Source organism: Pseudonaja textilis, chromosome 9 (genome assembly GCF_049901715.1).
Source record: "Pseudonaja textilis isolate UNSWEBS1 chromosome 9, rPseTex1.2, whole genome shotgun sequence".
NCBI classification, from domain to species: Eukaryota; Metazoa; Chordata; class Lepidosauria; order Squamata; family Elapidae; genus Pseudonaja; species Pseudonaja textilis.
This window is the reverse complement of record NC_141998.1, coordinates 23,470,896-23,489,948: the sequence shown is the minus strand read 5'-3', so window position 1 is coordinate 23,489,948 and position 19,053 is coordinate 23,470,896. Positions and strand designations below refer to the sequence as shown.

The 19,053-nt window shown below is 45.6% G+C and overlaps 1 protein-coding gene and 1 long non-coding RNA gene across 2 annotated transcripts in view; one reads left to right on the top strand and one right to left on the bottom strand.

Annotated features, from left to right (window-relative positions):
- The window catches only part of LOC148125063 (uncharacterized), a 558,115-nt gene that overhangs the window by 258,866 nt on the left and 280,196 nt on the right, over nt 1–19,053 (bottom strand). The gene's annotated exons all lie outside the window — the stretch shown is intronic.
- The window catches only part of SORL1 (sortilin related receptor 1), an 87,962-nt gene that overhangs the window by 20,283 nt on the left and 48,626 nt on the right, over nt 1–19,053 (top strand). Inside the window, exons 4-14 of the mRNA XM_087939151.1 lie at nt 1,064–1,225; nt 3,759–3,826; nt 5,530–5,710; nt 8,085–8,186; nt 9,131–9,300; nt 10,286–10,478; nt 11,331–11,448; nt 13,445–13,518; nt 16,748–16,836; nt 17,790–17,968; nt 18,111–18,297. Coding sequence (XP_087795277.1) covers nt 1,064–1,225; nt 3,759–3,826; nt 5,530–5,710; nt 8,085–8,186; nt 9,131–9,300; nt 10,286–10,478; nt 11,331–11,448; nt 13,445–13,518; nt 16,748–16,836; nt 17,790–17,968; nt 18,111–18,297 — 1,523 coding nt within the window. The remainder of the gene's footprint in view (nt 1–1,063; nt 1,226–3,758; nt 3,827–5,529; nt 5,711–8,084; nt 8,187–9,130; nt 9,301–10,285; nt 10,479–11,330; nt 11,449–13,444; nt 13,519–16,747; nt 16,837–17,789; nt 17,969–18,110; nt 18,298–19,053) is intronic.

Below are 19,053 nucleotides of genomic sequence, written 5' to 3'. Positions count from 1 at the left end.
GGTCATGTACGACCTTCTTTGTCACAATTACTACGTGAATCAATGCAGTTGCTATGTGATTCATGAGGTCATTAAGTGAATTTGGCTTCCCTCACTGTCTGCTTGTTGGAAGCTGGTTTGGAAATGATCAGAGAACTGCAACTAATAGAAATACTTAGTGAGCCAATTTGATCCAGGAAATAGTGAGTTCTAGTTTCATCTTATGGCACAAAAGCCAGCCAGGTGACTTTGGGCCAGTCACTCTCTCTGAGTCAACTTGCCTCTCGGGGTTGTTTCTGTGGGACTAAAACTCACTATCACCTGGTGATTAGCCTAAAATCACCCAGAAAACTCTCATGCCTAAAGCAAAACTAGAACTCACCATCTCCTGGTGGTTGGCCCAAGGTCACTCAGTTGATTCCATGCTTAAGGTTGGGACAAAAACTTACCAGACCGACTTTCATGCCCAGAGCAGAACTAGAACTCACTGTCTCCTGGTGTTGACCCAAAGTCATGCAGCTGACTTTCGTACCTAAAGCAAAACTAGAACTCACCATCTCCTGGTGGTTGGCCTAAAGTCACCCAGTTGATTTCATGCTTAAGGTGGGACTAGAACTCACCAGGCCGATTTTTGTGCCTAAAGCAAAACTAGAACTTACCGTCTCACAGTGATTGACCCAAAGTCATGCAGCTGACTTTCGTGCCTAAAGCAAAACTAGTACTCACCATCTCCTGGTGGTTGGCCAAAAGTCACTCAGTTGAATCCATGCTTATGGTGGGACTGGAACTCACCACCTCTTTGGTTTCTAGCCTGGTGCCATCACTATATGGATGATCAAGCGTGAACTTTTTAGAACCTTTGTTGTTGGCAATCACGCAGCATAACTTAACTATCCAATAAACAACATTAAATTAATTTTGAGAGATGTAGTAAGTGCCCTCTCCATGTTTGGGGGCTTGGTGTATGATCCAAGTAACATAGTTAAATATGTTGTGTTAGTCGCAATTTTATAGCTGTCTCTTGACCTGTTCTTTTAACCTGTTTCTCCTTCCTTCCTTCCCTTCCTTCTCCTCCCTTCCACAGTACATCTTTGTTGATGCATTCTCCCAGTACCTTTGGCTCACCACGGATTTTTGCACCACCATTCAAGGCTTCCCAATTCCATTTAAAGTCGCAGACCTCCTCCTGCACAGCCAGCTCCCCAACCTTGTCCTGGGATACGACCGATCCCATCCCAACAAACAGGTGAGTAAGAGAATGGGTGGCTTTCCCCCCAGATCTTTCCTTGGCAGCCAGTGAAGATGTTCTGCATCGGAAGGACTTAAGGAACACATTTCTTGGACTTCCTAGGGTTTTCTTTTCCTGCAAACCACTGTTTCCCTTTCAACTGAACCATGAAATGTTCCAGATTCAGGGCAAAAGATATACAGTACCATACGGTGTCTATAGGGAGCGTCAAAGATACCAAGATATGGTAGCTGGAACTATTGATTGAAGCTTCGTTTCTATTATATTTGTGTCACAGGCACAACCTGTCTAGGAAAGGGTAGATCTCGGATTGCCTACACTTGACTTCTTTTGACTTCTTCCCGTAGGTGAAGAAGTAGCCTTTCAGCCCCGTGGCTGCCCTGACATCTGCCTGCCTGCACAGTTGCTCCCTGGTTGTGATTTGAGCATGATCACAATTATCTTAACCGTGTTGAGTTCCTTTACGTTGAATGAAATGGTGGCAGAGATGGGCTGCTGGGGGCTCTCAGGGGCTCGGAAGAGCCCCTAGCTAAGACTCTGCGGGGCTCGGAGAGCCCCCAATAACCTCAGAAACACAAGCAGAAAGAGAAAGCTCTTAATTGCCTTAATTGAACTTCTGGGCATTCAGCCAAGAGCATTTCACACCTGGTAAAAGTGTTGCAAGCTAGATAAACAATCCACTCAGCGCTTGCGAGGGAGAGCCATTGAGAAAATCAGCTAACATAGCCACTAGCCTCCAAGGGGATTCATTCCCAAATAATAAGAATCACGTAACTCACTAAAAACTCCACTAAGACCCCAAGATCCCTCTCACAGTCACTGCTATTAAGCCTGGGTTCACCCAGTCTTTTATTTAAAGTATTAAACGCATAAAATAATAAACAACTTTTTAGCATATATCATCTTTTTAGGTAATTAGGGCAAAGAAGTGATGTTGAGTTGGCCACACCCACCCAGTCACATGACCACCCAGCCATGTCCACCCAGCCAGTCCTTAGGGGGTAGAGAGCCCCTTGCTAGAAAATTTGACGCCCACCCCTGAATTGGCGGTCCATCTTGGTCTGGCCTCGGCTGTATTAGGAGAACTCCTGCATGAGCAAGGGGTTAGATTGGAGGACCTCCGAGGTCCCTTCTGACTCTGTTAATCTTTACATCTTTCACTCAAGCTGGCTTTGGGCCTGCAAGATGTCACCTTCCACGGTCACCAAGGTCTCTAAGAGGTGATCCTAGAGGACCATATGCTTGGCCCCATCCCTAAGCAGTGTGTGTTCGCTGCCTGAAAGGGAGAGAAAACAGATCCTGAGTTTTCTTGCAACTTCTACATTTCCGGCTTTCCTCCCATGCTCCCCGGCAGCTGACACAGCTCCAGACCTTGGATAGGGTCAGTTGCCTTTGGATCGGTGCCCCGTCCTTCCTCTGTCCAAGGCTTGAGTCCCTGGGTGGAAGAAAATTTCGCCAACCGCAGCCCTCTCTCTGTCCCCCTCCCCACGACCCCATCTCGTTTCCGACAAGAATCGTTCTTTTGTTCTTCCTTAGCTCCGCTCGATATTGTTCGCTGGTGCTTGGAAGGAGGCGGCACAGGGATGGAACAGTGAATGCCAGGGAATGTACCGGCTGCTTTGATTCTGGCAGCCATGAGGTTGTTTGTCTTCTGCGGTCACACACCCATATTTTTATGGTTTCTTTCTGCTCCGATGCACCAATGTCTTTCCTTTTTGCTTAGCCAGAGGAAGGAAAAAAAAAAAAACCCTGCCTGGAACGAATATAATGCAGTAGTTCTGTCTTTCTGGTCTCATTAGGCAGAAATGTTTGCTTTGTCCTTTCTCTTTCCTTCCCCTTTTCCCATCCTCCCCTTTCCATAGAAAATAGGATTATTTTTTCTTTTTCTTTTTCCCCCCTTTCCTTCCCTTCCCTTCCATCTCTCTGTCTCTTCCTCTCCTCCTCTTCTCTCTTCTCCTCTCCTCCCCTACCCTCTCCTCTGTCTTATCTCTTCCGCTCCTCTCTCTTCTTTCCTTTCCTTTCCCTTCGCTTTCCTTCTCTCTCTGTCTCTTCCTCTCCTCCTCTCTCTTCTCCTCCCCTCTATCTCTTCTCCTCCCCTCTCTATCTCTTCCTCTCCTCCCCTCTCTTCCCTTTTTTCCTTTACTTTCCCTTCCCTTCATTCTCTCTGTCTCTTCCTCTCCTCCTTCTCTCTCTTCTCCTCCCTTCTCCTCCCCTCTCGTCTCTATCTCTCCTCCTCCTTTCACTCCTCTCTTCCCCTTTTTCCTTTCCTTTCCTTTCCTTTCCTTTCCTTTCCTTTCCTTTCCTTTCCTTTCCTTTCCTTTCCTTTCCTTTCCTTCCCTTCCCTTTCCTTCCCTTCGCTTACATTTTTCCTTTTCTTTCCCTCTTTCTTGCCTTTCCCTTCCCTTCTTCCTTTCCCCATTCCTTTCCTCCCCTCCACCTGGTTCATGGCAAAGAATGCACCTTGAAGGCTTTAATTATTCAGCTCTTCAAATTGAGCTTGCCCTCTTCTCATTTTTTTTTTTTTTTCCAGCTCTGGAAATCGGATGATTTTGGGCAAACCTGGATTATGATTCATGAACACGTGAAGTCCTTCGCTTGGTAAGTTCTGTCATTTATTCCCAGCACTCTTTATCCCCCTGCACAATTTCACTTCCGTCCAGTCTGGGGTGATTCCAAACAAGAATGCGATTGTAAGATTGTAAAAAAGAAAAAAAAAACTTGTAAGATTCGGCCACCTCCCAAAATGTTGGCCAAATTTATTTTTAAAATAAATTTATTTTTCCCTTCTTCTCTCCCTCCACTTGGGATATCCAAATGGACTAGCAGGGGGCTCTGGTCTCCAGATTGGAAAACTTTGTCCAAGGTGCATTTGACTGACCACTATTGGAGGCAGCATACTGGGGTAGAGGCGGCATTATTGAGTGTTTCTCAACCTCCAAACTTTACAATATTTGGACTCCAACTCCCAGAATTCCCCAGCCAGCATTCTCCATTCCCTGCATATTGGTTGAGGAATTCTGGTGTTAGTCTTAGAAGCCATATTTTACTTGGAAGCTTCGAGGCTGCCACATTCAGTGCCTGGGAATTTGGGAGTGGGGATTTTGTAGAGAGGTGGAAGATTAGACTCAACAACATCCTTTCTCAGAGAGTCAAGGACATGTTGCTCTGCACCTGGAGAGGAGTGTCTGGAGGAAGGTCTCCAGTTGGGATGACGTTTGATTGGCCCATGTGATGGACTGATGGGTGCAGGGGATGGATCTTTGAATTTCTTTTGGGAAGGGAAAACCCGGAACTCTCGGATTCAGATTTTCCCAGATGTGCCAATATGACAACTCCAATAAAATGGAATTTTGAGGAGATGCTTGTTTCGGAGTTTATTGGGATGGAGTTTGTTCGTTGGAACGCTGACATCTGGGAGTTGAAATACAAACATCACAATGTTGCTGAGGATGAGAAACATGGATGTAATCTTATCAGTGCCTATGACACCATGGGAATGCATTCTGCAAATTAGATCACGCACAAACAGTATCCAGTTGGGAATGTCTGCTGTGGTGTGTGTGTGTGTATGTGTGTTGTGTTGTGTTTAGAGAGAGCGAGAGCGAAAGAGACACAGCTCTTCTTCATCCCTTGATGAAGAATTCTGGAGAACGCAAAATCTTGTGCTCATTGGAGATCACATTTGGATCCGTCTAAATCAGAAGTCTCCAAATTTGATAACTTGTGGATTTCAACTCCCAGAATTCCCCAGACAGCCATGTTTTGCAAGATGGATGTCAACCAGGTAGACCAGTTAAAGAGCACACCCAGAAGAAGCCTGCTCTGTTTATTATAAGTCTGCGAAAGAGAATCATGCATGTCTGAATGTACAAATCTCCCACTGTCTCTTTTTAGATCCTTTCTGAGATTTTGTTTTCTCTGCCTATTATTCAGCTGCTGAATATTATTCTGCCTATTATTCAGCTTCCTCTTATCTGATCACAGTCTCTTATTGGACTTGGCCTGGCTGCAGCTCTTCCCCGTGCCTTCCAAGGTCATACCCGCATACCATTTCAAATTCCTTCTACTATGTGGACTTCCAATTCCCAGAATTCTCCAGTCAACATGGCTAACTGGAGAATTATGGGAGTTGAAGTCCACAAGTCTTAAAGTCCGTAAGTCCACAAGTCTTAAAAGTTCTGTAGAGTTCAAACCTCCAAGTCTTAAATTTTGGAGACCCCTGGTCTAAATGAAACAAACAAAAAAAATCACTTTTTTTTCCACGCATCAATTTTCTCCCCTCCCTTTCTTCTGCCATTAAGGGGTGTGGAGCCATACGACAAGTCAAATACAATTTACATCGAGCGGCATGAACCTAATTTGTCCTCGACGGTCCTCCGCAGCACAGATTTCTTCCAGACGCGGGAAAATAAAGAGATTTTGCTGGAAGAGGTGGAAGACTTCCAGCTCAGGGACAAATATCTCTTTGCAACAAAATCTGGGGTAAGAAACTGCCCTCTTGGGGGCTGCAGAGGTGTCTTCCACCACCCACCCGCAGATTGCAAGATCCCTCTGGATTGGATGTGCATTCATTTTCAAACAGCGTCGGACTCATGACTGTGTCAGACTCTTGCAAAGTTTGTTCTCCAGCTGGTAGAAGAACCAAGAGTTTGCTCAAAGGTTGTTCTAGGACTTTTCAATTCGTACTTAAAATTCAGTTCGTATTTGCAATTTAGATCGATGAATGATCCTTACGAGGTCTGGCACAGTTTGCCGCAGACTGGCTGCAGCGCTGCACGAGTTTGAAGCCCGGAGAATAACATAAATAAGCATTTTAACATAGGCCATTGAGGGGCAAATCTGTTTATTTGTTCAGGAATTTTAACGTGTTACCTATTCCTGTCTGGGCCTCTTGCTTGGCTACAAACTGTTCATCTCTGTTAAATTCATCCCTTAAAAACAAAAGAAAAAAACCCACAAGACTACAAAAAAAAGAAAAGAAAAGCTCTAAAAACAACATAAAAAGAAATGCTTTCATCTTACTGGTTGCCATGTTTCCCCGAAAATAAGACCCTGACTTATATTTTTTTTGCCACCAAAAAAGGCACCAGGTCTTATTTTCAGGGGATGTCATTCACTAACTAACCTCACTTGTGCACATCACCCCTGGCCTCCTTTTTGCTGTCAGAGGCCTTCAGGAACTTCTTCTGTGGCCAACAAGGTTTTCCTGAAGGCGTCTGCAGCCAATAACAGAGCTCAGGGTCACACAGTCCCCTTTTGCAACCATCTGTGTTGTGGTTAGCCGGCAGCAGGTGCGGACGGTTGAGGAGAGCAAGGACTCAGCTGAGGGGCCAGGACCATCAGGGAGGGGACTGCTGCCTTCAGAGATTGTGGGGTCTGGCAGCAGCGATAAGGAGGTTCCCGAGGAGCCTGTGCCAAGTGTGCATGTTCTAAAAGGCAGGGGGTTTTTTTTGCATTCATTTGGTGAATACAACACAGATGATGTTTCCAGAAAAAAAAAAATATTTCTCTCTTGCTCTCTCTTTCTCACACACACACACGTTGCTTCTTTTCAATCCGCAACCACAGCATAGTTACAACCTTGTGGCATTTGTTAATTGCTTGGAGACCAACCAACAAGTGAATAAGTATTGGCCTAGGCTGCGAGCCCAAAACCACCGGTGTTTAAACTATCCCATTGTAGCAAATGGATTCAGTTCGTTGAGCCACAGTGAATTTGGAACGGTAGTTTTTGGCAAGCTCCTATGGAAAACATATAATTTTTTTTTTTCGGGGGGTGGGGTAGTTTCAAAACCCTGCAGGGCATGTATACCTGCACAAAGTAATTTTGGGGATGGACATAATGCTGGAAGGACCCTCTACAGGTAGTCCTTGCTTTATGACCACAATTGACCCAACATTTGCATCGCTAAGACCGTTGTTAGGGAATCCTGCCTGATTTTATGCCCTTTTTTTTGCGATGGCGGTTCAGACATTCACTGTAGTTATTAAATGAATCATGCAGTCATTAAGAGAAGCCAGTTTCCCCCATTGGCTTCACTTGTTGGAAAAGATGTGTAGGAAGTTTGCAAAAGATGATTGCATGATCCCGGGATCCTGCAACCCTCATTAAAAACGTGCTGGTTGCCAAGCGCCTGAATTATGATCCTGTGATTGTGAGGGATGCGGTGATGGGCATAAGTGGGAGGACCAGTCATAAGTCTGAGGACCAACCCTGTGATGACTCGGGGCGTGACACAAAAATAACAAAGTCACTAAAGTAGAATAAATTCCCTTTAATGCCTCCAACTTGGCCCCAATGTCCAATTATCCCCGGCTGGATATCAAATTCTTCAAAAAACAGATTACGAAGGGCAGAAATGCAGTCCGAACCCAAAGTAAAGATAATTAGAAATAAAAACAACAACAACACAAACAGTGCTGAAGTAATTAACACTGCAGACCAAGATGATAAATTGCAGACTTTCAAAGGATAATGCCAAAACCTAGATAAGCCTCGACCAAGATAATGCACGCTTTCCTTCCAGCAAGGAGCCATGTGCAAATGCCCCACTTATATACTGTTCTCCCAGCTGCAATTAAGGAAAGGGATCAGGGCCTTCTTCTCTCTCGCAAGCCATGTTGCTCCCTTCTCCGTTCCTCCCTGCGTGCCCTAGAATGAAGAGGGGTTGGCCCTGGGTCTTCCTCTGAATGCCCAGCTGGACTGTTCCCTTCCCCCGTTTTTTCCATAGCCACCGGATCCACACTCCCACTCCCTGCCAGCTGCTCAATCTCCCCCTCAGAACCAGATTTAGACCCTGGATGAAAAAGAGCCACCATGTTTGATTTTTCTCTGTCCGTCTCTTTCTCTTCTCAGCCTCTATCGGGCGATCCATTACAAACTTCGGTTCAACTCTGGGTCTCCTTTAACCGGAAGCCAATGCAGGCTGCACAGTTTGCAACAAGACACCCCATTAAGGTACGAATAAATGAGGGGGCTAGAAACTTTTATGTTGTGGCCTGCTAGCAGCTAGAGTAGCTGGTGGCAGACTGGGACAGTGAGGAGATTGGAAAGGAACATGGGCCAGTCTTGGAGTCTGGGGAAGGCTCTGTTGGGTGCTCTGCATCAGAGGCCGTTCGACAGTTATCAGCTGCCTTCAGAGTCGGAGATCAGTGGGGAAGAAGAGCAGCTGGAGTTTGTTCCCAATGTGCGCATGTGCAGAGCTGCCAGGAGAAGGGAACAGTTAAGGAACAAGAGTCGACTCGGGAGTAAAGCCACAGGTGGATGGTGAATGGCCCCTCCCATAGGGAATAAAAGGGGAGTGGTGTTTGCAGGAGACAATTAGTTCATTTAATTAGTGTGAAGAGACTCCTTGCCAAGTATTTTCTGGTATAGTGTTCTGCTTGGAAGCTATCGGCTTGACAGTTCTCCAAGCCTGATAAGGTCTGTGGTTATAATCCACCCTTGAAAGATTGTTTGCTGGGACTTTGCTGGATGTGAATGATAGGAATTCACAATAGCCTAATAAAAAGGGGTTTTGTTGTGTAAAGCCTTAGGTCAGAACATTTTATTCAGCCATAAACCACACCTCTATAACCGGCATGCTTGCTTTCAGATATATTTTTTTTTGCGTGTTTCCATGGATTGCAGGCATCCTTTAAAACAAATGCTTTGCAAAGAAAATAACCCCCATCTTTTGGCTATTTTCAGTGGGTTACAAGATATTAGCATTATGCCCATTGCACAGCTGGGAAAAACTGAGGCTAATTTAAAGTTACAGTGAACTCTTGGCAAAGGTGTGAGATTTTGCTGGCGTTTTTGAGATTAGACGTCACACGTCTGAGCCACTTTGCTTGCTCGGATGCTTTTTATCACCCATATAAAACAAAAACATTTTTCCATCCCAAAATTTTGTCTTGAAGGAATATTATATTGCGGACACTTCTGAAGACCAGGTGTTTGTGTGCGTCACTTATAGTAACAACAGCACCAGCCTCTATATCTCCGAAGCTGAAGGCCTTCATTTTTCGTTGACTTTGGAAAACATCCTGTATTACAGTCCTGGTGGAGCAGGCAGCGACACCTTAGTAAGGTAAGAAGGTAGACGACTTCCTGGAGAGAGATGAATAGGTAACACTTGCCTTCATCTGGCAGAAAAGATAAAATGGAGGGAACAGTTCAAGATCCTGCATGACAACTGACAGTACAGTACAGAAGTCTTGGGCAACCTGTCAGGATTCCGGCAGTTACCCCCATTTAAATCATGAGTCTCGAGCCAAGTTTCCAAAACTTAAAAAGGATTTATTGGGAGCTAACATGCCAGCACTGCCTGGGTGTAGCCGACTCTGAGACACATCATTCATTATCAGCCTTGACCCTGATTTTCGCCCTACCTCCTGGGTGTATCCTAATTCATATTCTCCAATGGGACACATCCATAGCCAAGACTCATCAGTCATGCTCTCCAGTTAGAATTTTGCATGGCAGAAACTTCGGTCACCTGGAGACTATCTTTGAAAACATTTATGGAATGCGGTTTTGGTTTTGCAAGCTGCTGCACTGCTCCCTCCTCCCTTTCTGTTGGCAACTCTAAAAAGACCGGAGAAATATTTTATGAGTTGACCTAGATGTGGTATCCAAAATGTGGTATCTAAAACCGAAAAATAATTAAGGATGATCATTAAAACTTTGCTAAAATGTGGTGCGGTGGCCTAGAGGTGGAGCTCTCACCTCACGATTGGGAGGCCGTGAGTTCGATCCTAGGTAGCGGCAGATATTTCTCTCTCTGGGAATGATGAATATAATTATCTACTGCGAACTCCGCAATGGCAACCGGAAGGGCATTCGGCCAGTAAACACTCTGGTCCATGCAGTTTCCCTGACTCCACCCCGATGTAAGGGATTACGGAGTCATTATAAGACGAAATTAAAACTTTGCTAAAACAGCAAATGGCCTAAGACTCTTGCACAGTGTTGTATATCCATAAAGTTGAATCCGGTGTTTCTCGCCGTGTTGGTTTTGTTGTCTCAGCTTTCCTCGAAGGACTGGTAGGTGAGTGAGTATCTTCTTTCGACAGATACTTTGCAAGCGAGCCTTTTGCAGACTTCCACCGCGTTGAGGGCATTCCGGGGGTCTATATCACCACCCTGATCAACGGCTCGTTCAGCGACGAGAATATGCGCTCGGTCATCACCTTCGACAAAGGTGGGACTTGGGAATTTCTCCAGCCTCCAGAGTATACTCACTATGGCGAAAAGATAAATTGTGAGGTAATGATGCCAACGACTGACGGAATGGTGCTACCTCTCTGAAGGCTTTTGGATCGCTCGTTGCATTCCAGGGTCCCAGTTAGGCTTCACGTAGGTTGTAAAAGTAGGTGAAGTTGGAGGAACGTCAACTCATGGTGAGCTTATCTTCCTTCGTTGGTCATCGTTGGTGGTGCGCGAGCCGCCGTGGACAGCAGAGGTTCTGGATCGTGTGCACAATCTCCCATCCACGTCCATATTTTTTGAACAAATGATTTTCTCTCGCTAAACTTGTGCTTGTTCCAAAGGCGCTTTTTCAGGAGGCAACTGGACTTTCTTGTTTTTTTCTTTTGAAGTCATTTTGCTTCTCATCTAAGAAGCTTCTTCAACTCTGACTGAATGGTGGGGGAATGGAAGGATTTATACTCCTTGCAGACAGCTGGTCATTTGCATCCTTTTAGAGGGTCGTTGAGGCCACTTGGAGGTTTATCTGTGTCCTTGGATTCACCTGAGTGGTTCTCCTGGTTTCTGTAGTCTGCAATTTTTTCCACTGGAAATCCATTCCTATTTCCACACTATTCCAAGGCTGTCCGTCCCAAATTGTGTAGCTAAAAATTTGTAGAGCTTCTCAGTCTTCCAGGTCATGGTTGTCCCAGAGGTGCTTTTACCTCTTAAAGGTGTTTTTTTTTTTTTAGCATGCAACTGAAACGACAAGTGCATAAACACGTGTGTGTAAGAATTAGCTGCAGATTTTTGACACTGTCGTGCGATTTTTGAAGAGGGTTCTTGTTGCGACACTGAGATTCCAGAATATTAAATGCATCTTGCTTTTGGCAGGACAAGGCAAGTGACCTTTCTGTGTTTCCTCTTCACTAGCTTTCTTTGGGCTGTTCTCTTCACTTGGCCCAAAGGCTCAGCCAGCTGCTCAACTTCCAGTTGCGCCGAATGCCCATCCTATCCAAGGAATCCGCTCCCGGACTGATCATTGCAACAGGTAGATCATATTATTTTCCATCCTCTCACTCTCCTCTCCTTAAATTCTGGTGGGTTGATGGTTAAAACCCAATTAATGATAATCTTCTACATCTTGCTTTCTCCCTGGCTTGGCTGGCTGGCGACGCTGGTGGGGGATTCTGGGAGTCAAAGTCCGTGCAACTTCAAAGTGGGTGGAAGGGAGTGGAAGTGTGACTCTGGAGATTGTGGAGGAGGCTGGGGAAGGGCAGAGGCCGGCTGAGCAGTCAGAGGAGGACCCAGGCCCATCCCCTCTCCATCCTGGGGCACGCAGGGAGGAGAGGATAAGGGAGAGACATGGTCTACTTGGGAGGAGAGAGCTTTGATCCTCTTCATGGGCTGCAGCTGTGACAACTGAATAAGAGGACTGACATGCGTATGGGCGACTGCTGGAAACAAAGCATGGAAATATCTCTAGTTTATTGTTCCTCTCTGAGTTTGGCGTCCTTCCCAGTGTGTGTTCTGATATCTGTGGACGTCTTCAAGCCCTTATCTTGCCTGGTTTGTGTTGTCTTTTACTCTTTATAGTTTAAACGGCATTTCCTCCTTCTTGTAACTGCTTGTGTGGGAGTTTTTTTGTCTACGGTCAAGGATATTTGGAGCTTGGAAGCGAAGTGAAGGAATAAAAGGGGCTTCACCTTTTTTTTTCGGTGACTGTGTTTATTTTGTATCCCACCCTGGGTCATCACACCAACGTTGAAAAGCAGTGTGGCCCTAAAATACAGGTAGTCCCCGACTTATGACCACAGGTGATCCCAAAATTTTTGTTGCTAAGTGAGACGGCTGTGAAGTGAGTTTTGCCCCCTTTTACGACCTTCCTCGACACAGTTGTTCAGGGAATCACTGTGGTTGTTGTTTGCAAAGTGAATTGTGCTCCTCCCACTGAGGTTGCTTGTCAGAAGGTAGCAAAAATTGATCATGTGACCTCAGGATACTGCAACCGTCATAAGTATGAGTCGGTTGCTTAGCGCATGAAGTTGGATCACCTGACCATGGAGATGCCACAACGGTTCTAAGTATGAAAAACGTCCATAAGTCACTTTTTCTTTTCAGGGCCAATGGAACTCAGAACAGTCACTGAATGAACTGTTGTAAGTCAAGGACCCCCTGTATTGGGCTTCTGTTTTGTAGTCACGGGCACCATCTTGAGCAGGGATGTCAAACTCAAGGCCTGGGTGTCAGGATTCCGGCAGTTACCCCCCCATTTAAATCATGAGTCTCGAGCTAAACTTCCAAAACTTAAAGAAGATTTATTAGGAGTAAACATGCTGGCATTGCCTGGGTGTAGCCAACTCTGAGACATATCATTCGTTACCACCCTTGACACTGGTTTTCCCCCAACCCCCTGGGTGTATCATAATTCATATTCTCCAATGGGACACATCCATAGCCCAGAGTCATCAATCATGCTCTCCAGTTAGAATTTTGCTTGGCAGAAACTTCAATCACCTAGTTACTATCTTTGAAAACATTTATGGAATGCAGTTTTGGTTTTGCAAGCTGCTGCACTGCTTCCCCCTCCCTTTCTGTTGGCAACTCTAAAAAAGACCAGAGAAATATTTTAGGAGTTGACACTGGGGTCCAGATCCGACCTATGGGATGCTTGGGTCTAGCCTGCGGGGCCGTCCTGAAAACAGCGAGGGACTGGCCCGCGATGCATCTGCCAATGAAAACAGAGCTTAGGAGGGTCGCCCGTGGTTCTCCCAAGGTCCGTTTTCGCTGGCAGGGGGTTACGGGAGGCTGGCGCAGCCAAAAACTGAGCTCGGGAGCCTGTTTTTGCTGGCAGAGCGCTTGGGCCACCACAGGCAGCCCGACACAAGTAACATCAAACTGGTCATGCCCCCATGGACAAGCTCCCCCGCCCGAGGTCAAACCCAACCCTGATGTGGCCCTCAATTAAATCGAGTTGGACACCCCTGGTCTTGAGGCACTGAAAGGTCTGAAGAATTTCCCCGAGATTCACGTCCTTCTCTTTGTAGGTTCTGTGGGGAAGAACATGGCAAGCAAAATGAATGTCTACATTTCCAGCAGTGCTGGCGTCAGATGGCAGGAGGTAAGGAAATGCCAGGCCCTCCTGGGGGGGCAGGTGAGTGGAGGGCATCCCTGCAGCTCTAGAGCAGTGATGGCGAACCTTTTTGTTGTGGTGTGCTGAAAGCATGTGCGCGCACCCACAATGCAATGCTCCTTGCCCGCATGCGCACGCAACCCCCCCCTTACCTGCACTGTGCAGGCGCGCGCCTCCCAGCTGATTTTCGGCCCGTTTGAGGCCTTTTTTGCCCTCCCTGGGGCTCGAGGGAAGCCTCTGCAGCCTTTGGAGGCCGAAAAACGGGCTCGTCTCGGCACGTCTGGTTTCAGCACTTCCAGTTTCGGCACTTCCGGTATTTCCAGAAGGCCTCTTTTTTGGCCTCCCTCGAGTCCCAGGGAGGGCAAAAAAGGCCTCAAACGGACCGAAAATCAGCTGGGAGGCATGTGCATGCACAGTGCAGGTAAGTTTGGCTGGGGCTCGCATGCCTGCACAAATGGTTCTGCATGCCACCTGCGGCACGTGTGTCATCGGTTTGCCATCATGGCTCTAGAGGCATTTCAATACTGGAGGAAGGATTGCGCCACAGCTGACCATGCACCACCCTGTGCTTCTCTGGCTGAACAGCTTCTATAATTGGTTGATTGATTGATTGATTGATTGATTCATTCATTCATTCATTCATTCGATTTATATGCTCCCCATCTCATCCAGAGATGACGATGTGGGGAGTTTGGACTTTAGTTTCGTTTAATTTCCAAGAAATACTGATTTGGGTTAACTATCTGCCTCCTAACCTTGTCCTTTCCTGATGCTTTGACCCCTCTCTCCCAGCTCCCATCATCCCCAGCCAGCATAATCTGAACCGTATTGACTAAGGGTTGCGGAAGCTACATCGTTTTTCTTAGTTTGGCCAAACGAATCGAAAGAACCGAAGCTAGGTTTAGTGTCTATGGAGGTTCTCAATCATTCAGGCCATGGTGGCCCCAAAGGTATTTCCCCCCCACCCCCACAAAAGGCAACTTTCTTGGAGTTTTTTTTTTCTTGGACAATGTTTCACTTCTCATCCAGGAAGATTTTTCAGTTCTAACTGGTTGAACTCCGTTCCACGCCAGAACGGGAGAAGCTTCTTGGATGAGAAGTGAAATGTTTTCAAAGAAAAAAGAAGAAAATTCTAGTTGCCTTTTGGAAGGAGGAGGAGGAGGAAGAAGAAGAAGAAGGAGGAGGAGGAGGGGGAGGAGGAGAAGGAGAAGGAGAAGGAGAAGAAGAAGAAGAAGAAGAAGGAGAAGAAGGAGAAGAAGAAGAAGAAGAAGAAGAAGAAGAAGAAGAAGAAGAAGAAGAAGAAGAAGAAGAAGAAGGCTTTAAAGCTAACCCCAGTCTCTTCAGAGAAAAGTGGCTGCCCATTTATGGTGAACGGCATTTGTCCTTCACCTGCCTACCTCCGTGCCCCCGTCTTTTCTTCCACAAATGCCTCGTTTGAGGGTGTTGAGATGATCCGATCATGGCAAGGAGGGGAGACCGCAGGGTGAGCCACCAAAAAAGTTTGGCCGTTTGCCTTCCCAGGGAGGCTTGGTTCCCCTTCATGGAGGTGCCCTTGGCTTTTTGGATGGGCTGCTTTCAGCCCTGGGCTTTGCAGCCGAGCTCATCCGACAATGTGACATCTGCAAAGGTCTTATGAACGCAGCCACTTCCCCTTCCTCTTTGGGGACGGGGCGGGCTTGGTTTGGCTCCTGTCCAGCCTGAGAAGAAGAAGCAAAAAGGGGTTTTAATTTTTCTTGCTTGGCCTCTGGCCTCACAAGATGCAAAGATATTTGGGAGCATCTGATCGGTAAAACCCAAAATGAAATTTTCATTTTTTTCCCCTCCTCGAGCCCAAAGTCCAGAAGCGATTTCCAAGGAGAAACAGAAGTAGTTGTATTTTTTTATCCTTTGATCAAAGCAGTCGGTTTAGCCATCTCTGCTAACACCATCAACCTCTGCAGCTATGCTAGTGAAAAATATAATTTCCCAATTTTAAGATATTCCAATAGTTTGTTATGGTTTTTTTTTTTTTTTGATGTGGACCTCTTGAAGACAGATTAAATCTAACTTTAATTTTCCTAATTTAGTAAAAGTCCTTTTCCTTTTCATAGGGTAATTCAGTCCATTTATATTCACTGACAGTAATTTTATTTCTTCTTCCATCGCTTTACTTATAAATAGGTGGTTCTAGTTGCTCTTATTTCTCTCTGTTCATTTATCCTTGCTCCTTCCTCGTTCTGCTCTTTCCTTTCGCTCCATTTCACTTTTTAACATGGGGTTCATTTTATAGATGGTTAGCCAATTAAAAACAGAAGTTAGAAACATGGAAATATAAGAGAAGGTTTTATTGTATCGGCAAAGTTTGCTAAAATGGATAAGCAAATATTATTATTATTGTTGTTGTTATTAATTAATCTTTAGTGAGATTCACAGCCTTGGGGCTGGTTGGTAGCTCAAGAACTCGAGTCCTAACCAAGGGCTTAGGAACTGTTCAGGTAGCGTTGGAGGATATAAGCTGTTCCAGGTAGGGTGGTTTTTTGTAGAATCAGGGTATTCAAGTCTGATAAATTCAGGATTTCCAAATAGCGAAGCAGCTCTTTAGGTATTGCTCCAAGGGCTCCAACTATTATTATTATTATTATTATTATTATTATTATTATTATTATTATTATTATTATTATCTAATACCAATTACTGTAAACATTATGATTGTTATTTCTCAAAGTTATTTATATCCAGACTACACACTGTTTACTCAGAAATGGAATTTTTTTTTTAAGCAAATTTTATTGATTTTAACAACGAAGACACAAAACAAAACATAATTAAATGGAATTTTTATATGTAATAACGCTTAAAAAACCCCCACAAACTTCTGCAGTCATTCCTCCATTGTGGGAATCAAAGGGTCCTTAAAAGAACATTTTTATAGGCTGATGTATCGTTGGTATTTAACCCCAGATAAGTTGTCGCGAATGCATAAAGGTGTTTCAAATGAACGTCGGCAATTTTGCTGAAATTTTCAGGGAGAGGCGGCTCCAGTAATGTGATTCCTCAATGGGGAAAATGATGAGATCAGCCTTGGATGTATTTCTTAGAGCAAGCAGGGACATGAATATCAACTTTTCAGAATGCCGAATGAATTTTTCTATGCATACGTGGTTATGTTTCTCTTTTGCTGCCTGATATTGATCTGTGGCCATCTTAGTCCAGTGACTTTGTTTGCTTCCTCTCTCAGGTGCTGTCTGGGCCCCATTATTACTCTTGGGGAGACCACGGGGGCATCCTCATGGCCGTGACACAGGGGTCAGAAACAAACCAGCTGAAGTAAGCAAAGCACCCATACGTCTGCCTATCCCGGTAGGCTGAGTCCGTAAACTGGGATAAATTTACCTTCCAACTTCCCAGGTGCTTTTGACCACCTGGGAGAACGTTAAAAGGAGTCTCGATAGCCATGATCTAAATCTTAAAACTTAGAGGGATAATTTCACACAGGTTAAACAGGTAAAAAGATAATCAGAGTTGGAAGGGACATTGGAGGTCATCTAGTCCAACCCCCACCCCACCCAAGCAGGAGACCCCACACCGTTTCTGACAGAGGGCAGTCCAGTCTTTTCTTGAAAGCTTCCAGCGATGAAGCTCCCACAACTTCCGAAGGCAACTTCTGTTCCATTGGTTGATTGTTCTCAGTGTCAGAAAATTCCTCCTTATTTCCAGGTTGAATCTCTCCTTGATCAGTTTCCATCCATTATTCCTTGTCTGGCCTTTGGATGCCTTGGAAAGTAGCTTGACCCCTACCTCTCTATGGCAGCCTCTCAAATATTGGAAGACTGCTATCCTGTCTCCCCTGGTCCTTCTCTTCACTAGACCAGCCAGGCCCAGTTCCTGCAACTGTTCTTCATATGTTTTAGTCTCCAGTTCCCTAATCATCACCTAATCTTTATAGCCAAAGATTCCAACAGATTGTGTTCCATCCCAGTGAGAAATTTAGTTTGCGTCTTGGATTTGGGGGAAAAACAACCCAGCATGTGTAGGAAGAAGACCAAATCAGCACGGATAAAATTCCTTATTGGCCAAGTGTGATTGGACACAAAGGAATTTGTCTTGCTGCAAATGCTCTCAGTATACATAAAAGAAAGGATACATTCATCAAGAGACTATACCCTAAACGTAGAGGCAATTAGCAAGAAACGGGGGCTATCCGAAACAAAAGATGCTGGAAGGGAGAAGGACCTAAACCAAGGTATGGCAGGCATCTCCTTGCCATTCTTTCTGTGTAGGTATAGCACGAATGAAGGGGAAACCTGGAAAACCTTCACGTTCTCCGAAAAGCCGGTCTTTGTGTATGGCCTGCTGACAGAACCGGGCGAGAAAAGCACCATCTTCACCATTTTTGGGTCTTACAAAGAAAACGGACACAGTTGGCTGATTCTGCAGATCAACACCACGGATGTCCTCGGTAAGAGAAGGAAGGAGTTGGCCTCCGATGGCTTTTCTTGACCTTCATTGTGGGCCAAAGCTTGTCTTTGTAGCATGGCAGGGTTATCCTCTCCCTGCCCATTCCCCGCAACTTAAAACTTAACCCCCTGATGATTTCCTAGGGGTGCCTTGCACAGAAAATGATTATAAACTGTGGTCTCCCTCCGATGAACGTGGGAATGAGTGTCTCTTGGGACACAAGACGGTCTTCAAAAGGCGAACGCCTCACGCCACTTGTTTCAACGGGGAGGATTTCGATCGACCGTTCCTGGTCTCCAATTGTTCCTGCACCAGGGAAGACTACGAGTGGTAAGTCGAGGTCTCTGGTGAGCGACAGTTGTGATGAATATTGGAGGATGGGGACTTTCAAGGTAGAGGGCACCTTCTTTCGTTGGGCACCTTTGGAAATGTGGATTTGCCTCAACCATTTGTCAACATTCCAACTGACAAACCCAACCAAAGCAAGCGCAGTAGTGATGATTCAATCTCCGAATGCAGAACTTTACTGAGTGCATCATTTCAGCACTGCGGAGGGCAAAACCAGATCTAGTTAATTCCCGCACAAACTGATGACCCGAGGCGTGGCACAAAGATAACACAGCCAAATAAGAAATAAGAGTCCCTTTATTATCTCCAACTTTGCCCCCAATGTCCAGGTTACCTTCGGCTTGAGAAAAACTCTCCCAGAAACAGCATTTAACTGTAGAAAATTCAGTCCAAAACAAGGTACATACAAACTGTAATTAAAAATCCCAACAAACGAAGCTGAAGTAATTAACTTGACAGGGCAGGAGAAGGAATTTCAGACTTGAAAGCACGGCAAAACTCACACAGTTGGGAAGACGTCAGGAACACAGATAAGCCATGACGATGCCAGATAAATTCACATTTGCTCCCAACAACTTGTTGTGCGCAGTTTCCTCTTTTATACATGTGTTCCCAGCTGCAGCTAATGCAGGGAATCAGGGCCCTTTCCTCCCCACTAAGCCACGCAACTCACGTTGCTCCCTTCTCTGTTCCTCCCTGCGTGCCCTAGGATGAAGAGGGGGTGGGCCTGGGTCTTCC